Raw genomic sequence first — 12698 nt, forward strand, 5'->3', positions numbered from 1 at the left:
TGAGAACACCATTGTTCTCATAATACTTTATATTATTTATTATATTTATAAATAATTTAAGATTCTCTTCATATCCAAACTGGCTAAGCAACCTAACCCACCCATTCAACAGATACAGTAGAGGGTGGTTAGCCGACCATCCCATCACAGACAATACTTTGATTTTGCGATCTCACAGTAAAGATTGCGTAAAAACTAAACGGTAACCATGCAACGTCTATTTTTAGAAAATAGGACTCGACCAAACTTTTGACCACAACATTAACTTTTTAACCTTATGCAAGGTGCTAAAGTTGTGAATTGACTGTTATTTTATCACTTTCTATATTTGAAACGAGAATAATGTCAGATACAAATTTTAAATAAATAAATTTCGTATAATTTTATTTATAAAAATGTAAATTTTACTGATAAAGAATTATTCTTCTGTTTATTTTTTTTAATGTAAAATTTATTTTTTTACATAAAATTATACTAATTATTTTTAAAACATAAAGATGATCGAGTAGCAGCCGAGAAAGGGACCCAGAAAAGGATACTAGACCGAATGATGATATTTTCTTTTGTCAGCCGGCGAATGAACAGAAGCGATTCGGGTTCTCACTTTCTCATGGGGAAATCGAAATTCAAATGACAAACAAAACTTGCTCACGACTCTACTTTTCCTGTTAATTGAGGTAAATTGAATTGAATTAAGTTTTAAATAGTAATATTTTATAAATTTTATTAAAATATATTTAATTTTTTTAGATTTAGATAAATTTATTTTTTTAAAATTAAAATATATGAAATAAATTGAGATAAAAATTAAAAAATAAAATAAAATTTTTTATTAATAATTAATTTAAAATTAATTTAAATTTATTTCAATAATCAGACACAACCTTAAACACACTCCTGTTGTCTTAACACGCGATTCTCGTTGGACATCTTCAAATCTATCAATTAATGAGAGAAAAAAAAATAAAAAGTGGAACCCTCCCTCCTCCACTTGACTCTGGCCTCCTCCGTATGATTAACTACAAACTAATCATAACTGACAAGTAGCACTTACCTTTCAATTAGACTTTATTAACCCCACGTCACATCATATTGAAACTCATACCCATACGAAGGAGTTAGTACTCCAATTTCTACGCAAAATGCAATAAAGAAAGCAAAACCGACACAGCAAAGCAACAACATCGACCACCTTTTTATAATGAACTGTACAGACTCCTCCCCGATTCATAGATATATATTTACAATTCAGTTTTTCATTTTATTCTAACTCTTTTCTATGTGTGATGACTACATGCGCAAGCGTGGGAATATATGAAATAAGATTTACATATAATTATTTTTATAATTTTTTACATAATCTTATTTTAAATGAGGAGTATTTTTATCAAATCATTCGTTAAAGTAACATCGTTTGATCGTTTGATAGAAATATCCTCAATTTAAAACATAATTGTATAAAAAATTATAAAAAATATTATATGTATATCTTCATGTATATTAATTTATACGAACACCTCTTTCGCTTTCCCTTTCGCTTTGGCACTGATGCTATCGGATCTTGGTCGCCGTAGAAGCTCTATCAGTGTCTCCGCCTGCCAAATAAGAGTCCCATGACAGCGACAACAAACCACACTACCCAGTCAGACACAAAATACAATCGATATTGGGATAAAATGAACAGAAATTTTATATACTACACTATCATTCAATTTATATAATATTAAATAAAATATAACATATTTATTATTATATAATTATTTATTATATATATTTTTATCATCAAATAATAATAAATACGTTACATCATATATAATAAAATATAAATAAAAGAGTACTACAGTATATAATATTATTCAAATATTTATATTTTCTGTTAAGAAAGGACGAAGACAGTAGTACGCTTGAATTGTGTTAAGATTTGAGCTACACTAAAATAGTTATAATATTATTCTCTATTTTAATTTTTATTTTCGATCACGCAGGTAGCTTTTCAATAAAAACTTATTTTTTATTATTTTTATTATATCGACAACATTTTTAAAGTGACATCCGTTGACCGATAAGAAAAAAAAATCTATTTATAAACTTTATTTACTACACATCATTTTTTTTTTAATTTTTAAAAATTTGTTCCTTTTAAATATATATTATATAGATGATTAATAGAAGAATTTAATTATTTTTAAAAAAAATAAAATTAAAAATAATAAAAAATAATTTTAAAAATAAAACAAAAAAATTATGTAAGACTTAATAACAAATCTCAATAAAATATGTTCCGCTCAATAAAAATATTGGCGATAGAAATGTCAGTGGTAGCAATTAATTTTTAGATATTTTATACTAACTTTTTTATTATAAAATATATAATAAAAACGAATATTTTTGTAAAAAAAATATCCTCTTCCATAATCACCGGTATTTTTATACTGGAAAAAAGGATCACTGACGCGACAAACGGTGTTCTCTTCCTGCGTGGAAAGCAGACAGTGACACCGTAGTATTTTCAAAAAAATTTGCCCGCCACGTCAGTCGAAATCCCTGACTACCCGGAGAGTTCGTCTTTCTTACCTTTTTCTTGGCGCTATTGGTGCCGGACTGGGACAAGGCCACCAAGGGAGGAATCGCTCCTTCGCGGGCCACCATAGTACGGTACGCCACCCTATCCTCACAAACCTGCAACAAGATGGCCACCGCGATCTCCTTTTGTCTCTGGGACCCCACCTCGATTATCTCCACCAGAACCGGAATACCCCCTTCGTCCACCAACGCTGTCCTCGCTTCCGGTACAGATACCAGTAGGCTCAGCACGTAAGCTGACTTATCCACCATGTTTGAGTCGAAATCCGCCATCAATTCCACCAGCGACTTCATGATTCCAGCTTGGACAGCCTTGACCTTGTTCTCCTTCTCCGAGCATAGAGAGTACAGTGCAGTCGACGCGTCCTTTTTCCCTCGGGATCCTCCGTTCTCCAAAAGATTCACCAGGAGGGGAATTGCTCCCGACCGCCCGATTGGAATCTTATTCTCTTCCACTTGCGATATCCGAAGCAGAGCACAGGCTGCGTTCTCTTTGGCTGTTGAAGTTCCTGTCCTCAGGGCTCGAACCAGAGGCTTAATCGCTCCGTAAGAAGCTAGCAATTCTTTGTTCTCGTCGCACAGCGAGAGATTCAGAATTGCCGTGACGCCGTGTTCCTGAAGATGAGGATCAGTGGAAGAAACCAAAGAAATCAACGGTTTCACAGCCCCGGCTTTGGCGATTTTGAGCCTATTTTCCGGTTTATTCTTGGTGAGGAGTCTGATCTCCATGGCTGCTTGCTTTTGCTCTTCAATTGAACAGGACTCTAGGTCAGAGACGAGTTGACGGATCAGCTCGTCCGAGTTCTCCGAGGCGCAGGCTATGAGTAGTCTCCGGCTCTCGGCAGAAGCCATCGGAAATTCACCAGATCTATCACTGTTACAGTCGCTAAAAGCCGAGGAGTGGTCATTGATACTGAGAGCACTGACGTCCCTCCCCACGTATGCGTGATTTACCCCATTGTCCCTCTCCATGGTTTCAAATTCCCACTCTTACGGCATCAAAGCTCGCCGGATTCATGTGGAAGTGAGGCGACAGGCCAGAATATAAAGGGGACGGTGGGGAAAGTGGAGAGACTGCTTGGACTTGATGTCTGTTCGATTTTAAAGTCCAGCTACGTCCACGTGACACGTGTCTCTATTTGAGCATCAGTATGGCCATGTGTTTATCATTTTTATTTGTTTTTTGGTCATTCCCACTTCCGAGAGTGTGCAAGGCTTTATGATATGATATAATAAATTTTTTATAATTATATTTTAAACTGATGATTTTTTTTTTTATAATTATATTTTATAAATATATTCCTTATTTAAAATATAATTATATAAATAATAATAAAAACGATCTATATCTATTATTTTTCTTATAAAAAATAGCAAGACACCGTTTAAAAAAAATGCGATTTTTACCTAACTCAACGACCGTAGAAATCAACTCTCTTTTGTCAGAGATTTCAGAATAGCTGCCTGTCCGAATTGCAGCTTGGCACGCCGTAGAATAGAGCCCACGCGCATATTGCGCTTTTGAAGCTTTGCCTCACTATCTGCCTCACAAAAATCGACGGGATGGAGTCGAATCTCGAAGGTGTTAAAGTACAGGCTCAGCGGAAACAAAAAATCAAGAACAGAATCAAGAATGAAAGAATTCAGCGGAAGGCTTTCTTTACTCTTCTGATACTATGTAAATTTCTATAACATGTGTCACTTGAAAACAGAGGATTGTATGAATGGAGACTTGAATAATTCTCATTACTTTCGTGAGTGTAAAAGACTCTACAAAGGGTCTATTTTATACACTGCGTTTACCCGAGTATATCACTAACTGACTTAACTAACTTAACTGCTTATTTACAGATGAAGCTCTCTGTTTGGCTTCTAAAGATTTTAACTCTAATTTCTCTATATGATTTTCTATATTCCAACAGTTGGGTTCGATTATTTCCAGGCAAGGCAATGAAGATATTTCAGGAGCTAGGCGTTTTAAGCATTCGGAAATCGAAGTTTGTGTTTTAAAATGTGTTTGGACGAGTAAGGTGCGTGATTATTAATTTTATTATTTCATCAACCCCTTGTGCTGAATTTTGTGCTCAATCTGTTTATGCTTTCTCGATTTCTTTAGTCGTTATTGTCCTCTTAATTAAATATCGTGGCAAGTTTAAGTAAGAGCATTGCATTGCTGCCATTGCATATCTGCTCATCTTTAGAAAACCAGTACGAGTCTCTTTCCTGTACTTCTCAGTTCTAATCGAGAGGAACAGAATGAAATTGAATAATCCTTAATAACTCTGATACTCTAGTTTGACCATGTCGATCTCGTACAGGTTTTGCGCTTTTAGATTAGACTTCACGACCTGAGTTGCAGACGAGTCCGAATCTCGGTGTGACAATTTTTAATCCAAATCGATCATTTGGACAGTTTCATGAAATAAACCCTTAGAGGGAATCCAGCACATGACATGATCATTAAGAGCATAAGTACCAAGTCAATTTCCAATAATGTTACATAAAAAATTAAGCTTAACAGAAATGTTTTGGAACCTCGGTTCGAAAATTTACATTAGGTTTCATTCCATAGGATGAAGATGGTCAACCATAGATTCAATTCAAACTAAAGAAGACCAGGCTCTAGCTCATTCGGAAACTGTGCAAGATTTTTGGTGTAATCCCACTAGAACTGAACATAAAGCAGGACAAGGTCTTTAATTTATTCCATCTAGACTCTTATAAAGAATTAGAAGAGAATGATAAAGAGTTCAGCGAGTGTCACCTCCTTAACAGAAATAATTACACATAAGCTTGTCAAGTATTGAACAAGAGAATTGACATACCTAGAGATTGAAATAAGTTCCAGTCTTCATTCATGACATAAGATGCCGGCAAAAACCTTCAGCTGGGGCAAGAGATGCTAAATTGTTTGCTTGGATTTAGCGATTCAATGATGAACTTACTTTTCTCATTATAACTAAACATGGCCTGCTGTCCAGCAAGGATCTTGATTGAAGTCTGATTACGAGGTTACCTGGGACAAAGGTAGCTTTTTCTTGAATTGTAGCTGCTTGAGCTTTGCCAACCTTCTCTTCCCTCGTCAAAATATTTTTGGTTCACAGGCTAAACCTGAATATGACTAGCATTGCAGTCATATCTAAGTTCATTTTCTGTTTTTAGAGTTGTTTCTTACCTTTAGTGGATATGTCTTCTCTAAAGATGGCAAAAATGCGTGCGATGCACATTTTGATGCTGCTTCAGACATTCATTTACCAAACTCATCCCTGTATTCTGTTGCTACCCTGAATTTGCTTGTCATTTTGTTTATTAGAAGTGGAAATTACTGAACGAGAAAAGTTCCAATGGCATTAAATTACAGGAAGAGTAGTTCTATAGGGGTTTTTCATGTTCGGCTATGGAAGCGGATTGAGTTTTTCTTTTAAACATAGCTAGTTGTGGCCAATCCGCGAAACCCCCCGTTCGTCTCAACAACTGCTATGTCCACAAATCCTGTATTTTGAAGCTTCACTGCATTACTGAAATGGTCTTTAATATATCCTTCTCCTTTAAGAGCTGAGCCAATTTTCAATGCAAAACGTTTGGAGTTTAGGAAAAGACATTTTTTCCCCTGTACAACCGGAAGTTACGGGGATTGAGTCATGACCATTGACCAATCAGAGAGTGCAGTTGCACCAGGCCTTTGACCATTAGGAAAAGACATGCTTATGTTTGGATGAAGCTTCTTAAATTATCTCGAGTTCTAAATAGAATCTAAAGAGACAAATAAAGATGTGGTTGTGAATCTTACAATATCTAATGCTATTTATTGATTATTTATGCCGTCGGAGTTATCCGGACATACATCGATCAATAAATATTGTAGGATTTATATATCGTGTCTATCTCTCTCTAAAATGCAATTCCTATAACTCAAACAGAAAATTATGGGGAAGCCAATTAATGGCTTGAAGATCATTTGTAAACAGGTAAATGAAGAGATCAAGCTAATTCAAATCATGATAATACTCGTAAGAATTATGATCTGCTGACTTATTAGGCACCAGAGTTTTCTCCAACCGACCCTGATTGGCAAATTTCGTGCTTGATCACATTTTGTTTTGTACGAATCAGTGGGTATTGAACATAGAAATCCAGGCGTTGTAAAGTCAACTTTATCAACCGGCAGGAAATCGGATCTGAACAATTCAACCATTGGGACAATATTTTTCCTTTTTTTTTTTTTTTTTTCAAACTAAATCAAACAATTGCCTGTTGATTCAAAATTCTGCAGCATTGACAATCAGATTGGTCACGACGAACGGCTTGACCCGGCGGCTTATGCTATTACAGGTCGTGTTTTTTAAATTCATGGTGTTCGATCACGAAACTTTGCGCAAACTGAAGGAACGTTCCTTCAGGCTTGATCAGCATTATCCCTCTCTTGAGGCCCTCCGTCAAACAAATAAATATATCAATTTATTACATATGAACACGTTTCTGAAACAACATTTTCATGCAGAGATAATCGATCCGCAATCACGAGAATCCCCGCTTCTTCTAAATCAAACTCTGACAAACTCACTGTGCCATACAAAACATACTAGATGACACGGGTTTCTTAATTTCCAGCTAGCCTAACTCTTACCACACATATAGCACTCATGATAATGTACATTTGTGAGCCTGTCAAAGAGATCGAATTTCCAAACCAACCAACAGGTGAAAAAACAAAACTGAAAAAGAAAACCCGAATAATTTACATCAATGAACACAACAGACGAATTATTAACCCGCTCAAAAAACATAGAGAGAAAGGAGGGAGTCAGATCATCCCATCCTATTCCTCACCAGCTTTTCTGATGACTGTGATGCGGCGCTGAGTTGCCTTCCACAACCCCAGAAATGCTTCTCATATAGTCTTTCTTGTTCTCCTTGATCACCATCTTCTTCTCGCTCAATTTTCTGACATGATCTTTCTTCTTTGTTGATGACCTTTCTGTTTTTGAGCTCTCCTTCAAGGTAGGGACTATGTACCACCCAAGACAGGTACAAAGTATTGCAAAAGTTCGTCCAAACATAGTCAATAGCAGCAAAATCAAGATAATAATAGCTGGCAGATAGTAAGATGGCCGCCTCCATTTATCCAACTTCATGTTCCATACAACCCTCTTCTTCTTACGCTTTTCTTTGGGCTCCGATATTACTTCTGGCTGCTTCACTTCTATCGAATCAACGTCTGAGATCTCAAACGGTGCGATCGCTTCCTCTTCTTTCCCATCCCTGCTCTTAGTTTTGCCTTCCTTGTTGGTCTTGGACTTCACCACAATTGGAACGCAATCATTTGAGTTCGAGTACACAAAGCGCACCATAAAGATATCTCGGGAGTCCACTTGTGAGTAAATCTTGTTCCTCTTCTCTTCAAGATCATTTAAAAGTGCAGAAAACTTGTCGAGCCCACGACTGGAATATGGGTTCTTGTTCTTGTTATGACACCTATTCTTCCGTGCTTTTGTTGGTGATGTACAAGGACTATTGTTCCATGGGTCACCTTGATCTTCTTCATGATGAAAAGTACTGCCGCCACTGCCACAGATTAAAAGATTCAGCATCTGGAAAAGGGAGTTGGGGGCTGGGTGGTTTTGAGAAACAGCTTGGATTTTTTATTTGGTTGATGAAAGGAGAGAAAGAAAGAGCTACAGGTATTTATTTGCAGGGTATGATGGCTAGACTCATGAAAGCCACAGATTTAAATGTTTGAAAACAAAGAAACCCTATAGAAGCTTCCCCCACATTATACATATGATGATGTGGGAATTGTTTGACTTCTTGGGAAGGAAGAAATTAGAAGCATATGGAGCTCATTCTTCCCACACTATTTCACATCGAGGAAAAGTGTACCATAGGATAGGAATAAAGATTTATCCACATGACATTGAGAAGGATCGATTATTGAATTGGTCATTATCACTACTATTATACATTGCCTCTTCCACTTTAGTCTTTCTTCTAGAACGAGCACCTAACAAACATTAATGGGTTGGAGAGCCGCATTGATTTGCGGTTGGCTTATATATGGCGTCATTGCTAGCAGCTAGGTGAAATAATGGGATTCTTTTAGAAATGGCAATGAGCAAAAACATCCACCTCACGGTTCTACCTTGACCAACTATACATTAATGAGATCAGTTGTGTAATATAATCTAGGTCATGTTTATGTGGTGATTTTTATTTTTTGTTTTCTATAAAAATGGACAAAGAACCCCATTCAAGAGGGAGAGTTAAATGCTACAAAACAGTTCTACAATATTTGTCATATATTTAATATTGTTTAAAAAATTCATACGGACGATAATAAATATTATAAGGTCAACTTTATACGTCTGTCTTTATTCTACTAAAAATTTTCAAATTAAAAAAAAATAAGCTTGAACAAATATTCTTTTCACATGTTCCATTAATACTATAATATAAATAATTAAATTTACTATTTTCCATCAACTTAATTTTTTGGGGATTAGTAATAATTTTAAAGACCTTAACATAAACATCTATAGATTATATTCATATTGAATCGTTTGTGGAGAGTGCGTGCATTTCTTTATTTTATTTTTTATTTTTAACTATTTTTGACGGGGGTGCAGGCCGGGGCCGGCGGCGGATGGATGGTGTATTGACAATCAAGAATCGAATGATTAAACTTAGCTGGTAACTAATGTTAATGTTAACCACGTCATGGCACGTTCCTTTTTTGTTTTTCTTGGCACGTGTATATCATATGGCGTCACCGTCAATATTTTCACGCATGCGTGCTCGGAACATGAAATTGATTACGATTTACGATACGTAATTGATTAAGACTCATGTAGTATATAATTAATGTGTAATTTTTACGTATTCTCATTTAAAAAATAAATAAAGTTTATCATTAAAAATTCATTCTTTAATATAATTTTAAAATTTATCTTATTTTTTTAAAAGACTGTACGAGATTTATATATTTTTAAATTATAAATTATTTTCTATTGATCAATGATCGATGTGATGGACTTTGATGCTTGGTATAAATAAAAGAAACGGCATACAACATTAAATTTAAATTAACCAAGCTGGTACGTAATTTATTTCCGAAAATTTTTATTTTATATATGTTATTAATAATTCACACAAGCATATCCTCTAAATATGTCCTAACTAATAGCAAGGATCCAAAGTCCATAACCCATAATTACGCTTTAATCATATCTGGTAACTCAAAAGCAAGATAACTGCTACTTCCTCCATTTAGCCTATATAATCAACTATAATCTATATATAGCCTGTATAATCAACTATAACATAGTACTATTTTTTTAAAAAAATGATACGGCTTGCCTCCAGTTTCAAAGTAACAGGACATCTCCTGTTAGTAGATCCAACGGATATTATTGCTTCTTCTAAATAAAAGAGAGGGTACTGCTAATGCTGTGTTGAAGAGGGCACATGTTTTATTTAGTTTTTATTTGTTAACTTTTGTCAAAATTTTACTACAAATAAATTTTAAAGATTTTTGTTTTTGCTACATTATTTATGTGTTGATATATAAATATATTATTTATTATAAATAGTAGAAAAACAAAAATATATTAATGTCTTCTATGCTAGCCCTTGCAAAAATATTAATATTAAAAATAAAGAAATTTTGTCCCCCACGCTGGCCCTCAATAACTTTACGCCCAACACATTGCATCAACTATAATTGTTTTAACCAAAAAATTTAAAAAAATTATTTATTTAATTATTAAACACACTAATAATAATAATAAAAAAAACCATCTATTTATCAATTAAACATAATAATTAGTATCAAATATATTTATATATTTTTTTAATATTTATATACAAACATATAAATAACATAACAATGGTCTCTTTAAATTCATTTTTATTAAAATTACAAGTATATTTTCAGCATGGTTGGATTTTACTTGCCAACATAAAATCCTGGCCGTTCAAGTTTTAACAGGAAATGTCATGTTACTATGAAACTGGAGGCAAGCCGATCCTTTTAAAAAAATCCTATTACGTACTACAAAGTCTAATATTTTTAATTCCTTTCAATACCGGGCTGAACTTTTAATTCTGGTGTAGTGTTTGGTATATACTATATCTCTCATTCTGTTTCGTTCTAAATTTTAATTTGTTTGTTTCCATTTTATTTTGGACTGTTTTTATAATTTTCTTATACTTATATAACATTTTTATAAATCTTAAATTCAGATGATATTAATTAATTCTAGAATATAAAATATATTTATATTATTTTAGTTTTTTTCATAACTTTAAATATATCCCCTCGTTTTTTAAAATATAATTATTTTTAATAATTTATCTATTCTTTCATTTTTTTTGTTTTATTTTTATGTCTCAACTCAAGTTTGTGATTTTTTCAATATATATTTATTTTATAAATTTTCAATTTTTCCATATATACACACACATATATATGATACACATTTACATATATATATATATATATATATATATATTTCCTTTACTAGTTGTTAATTTATATATACATATAAATATTTCGTATTAATATCTTAATTAATCAAAATGGTTACTAAAGCGATATTCAAAACTTTGTTATAAATTTCACGTCCAATTGTCAATACAGATTATATTATAAGTTGAATATAAGAAAAATATTGGGTTCGATTCCCTCCCCAAATCTCTTAATTTAAAAAAAAAAAAAAAAATCTAACTTGGGCTAATTAATTGGTTTAATAAATTTATAAGCTTGAATATTGATAATTAATTTGTAGGTTTAGGTAGGACTTAGCATCTAGAAGCGTGATTAATTTGGATGTCAAAAATACCAAACCATGCACCGATCTCTAGCAGAAGCATTTAAGAAAGATGTACAATGACATGATTGGTAGGCTTTTCAAGATCACGGTGCCCCCCCCGCCCAACCCCCACCCCCCGGGGGGCCCGCGGAAACATTGAAATTACCCGGTGAAACAAGAGTAGTGGGAACTGAGATGAAAAGTGATTATCCATCCAACTTGCTCGTGACGTCGAACTTTTACTGCATCAACGTAAATTGTTTACATAAGTTGAGTTGAAATTAAATAAATATTTATTTTATAATATTATTATTATTTTAAAATTTTAAAAAATTAAATTATTTATTATATCTCATATAAAAATTTTAAAAAAATTATAACAATAAAAATGAGATTTAGAATGTTTTCCAAACTGCCTCTAAGAATTAATTAATGAAAACCTCTCAATTTCGAAGGATTAAAAACACTAGTGACGGCGACGTTGAAACATAATTCCGAAAGTCTTTGTCTTATCCTATCTATCTTTCCGGAAGATCACATTCGACAAATATATACATATCCGAAGGGCCAACGAATCTACTAAAAACCAAATTAAGTTGTATGGAATTCAACGCCCTGCATGGAAAATAAGTTGTATTTTTTTTTTTTATTATTATTATGTTTCTTAAAGTCCACATTCCTTGAGGACCACTCTCCCAATGGCTGGTAACAAGGAATATTCAGAGAGGATCATGATGAGGGTCGATCTCTGTCATTATACCACTCTTCGTCTTTATCTTCTTTTTCCAATTACTTTTTGGGCACGTAAATACTGGTATACAAGATAATAATAGCACTTTTATAAATCTTTCTTCTCCAAATTTATTTTAGTGCGTTGATACGTCAAGGCAAATTTAGGACTGCTTCTCCGAACTGGGTTTGGACGGGTCATTAATATTGAACCCGTAACGTACGTAGGCTATTAGGATTTAGGAATCATCCTCTCAGAACCATTAAAAAAACATCATTTTCTCACAGATAAATGCAGCTTATACGTGAACATTTCAATTCAATTGTCTTCTTCTCTGACGTAACTGTATGCGTGCTTTCAATAAGCTCGATTTGATAATAGCAATCCAACCTACGGTTATTATTTAGAGACTGCAATATAAGTATAATTAATTTTATCTTTAAAATATTTTAAAATTATAAAAATATTCCTTATAAAATATTGATGATATTTTTCATTTAATAATAAAGGGTTAGGTATATCCAATGTTATGGAGCTACCCCATAACCAACTTTTTTAAATAGAAAATGTTATATTTT

The 12698-nt window shown here is 33.4% G+C and overlaps 2 protein-coding genes across 2 annotated transcripts; both read right to left on the bottom strand.

The window, feature by feature from the left end:
- Nucleotides 1-1050: 1050 nt before the first annotated feature.
- Nucleotides 1051-3668, bottom strand: LOC122317976 (U-box domain-containing protein 4-like). The gene is made up of 2 exons (XM_043135074.1): nucleotides 2575-3668; nucleotides 1051-1595 (listed from the first exon to the last, which is right to left on the bottom strand). The coding sequence occupies exons 1-2, from the start codon at nucleotides 3553-3555 to the stop codon at nucleotides 1506-1508; spliced, it is 1071 nt and encodes a 356-aa protein (XP_042991008.1). The 5' UTR covers nucleotides 3556-3668; the 3' UTR covers nucleotides 1051-1505.
- Nucleotides 3669-6953: 3285 nt separating this feature from the next.
- Nucleotides 6954-8349, bottom strand: LOC122318147. Its single transcript, XM_043135327.1, has one exon. The coding sequence runs from the start codon at nucleotides 8172-8174 to the stop codon at nucleotides 7410-7412; it is 765 nt and encodes a 254-aa protein (XP_042991261.1). The 5' UTR covers nucleotides 8175-8349; the 3' UTR covers nucleotides 6954-7409.
- Nucleotides 8350-12698: the final 4349 nt, after the last annotated feature.

The sequence above is a fragment of the Carya illinoinensis genome, chromosome 8, assembly GCF_018687715.1.
Source record: "Carya illinoinensis cultivar Pawnee chromosome 8, C.illinoinensisPawnee_v1, whole genome shotgun sequence".
NCBI classification, from domain to species: Eukaryota; Viridiplantae; Streptophyta; class Magnoliopsida; order Fagales; family Juglandaceae; genus Carya; species Carya illinoinensis.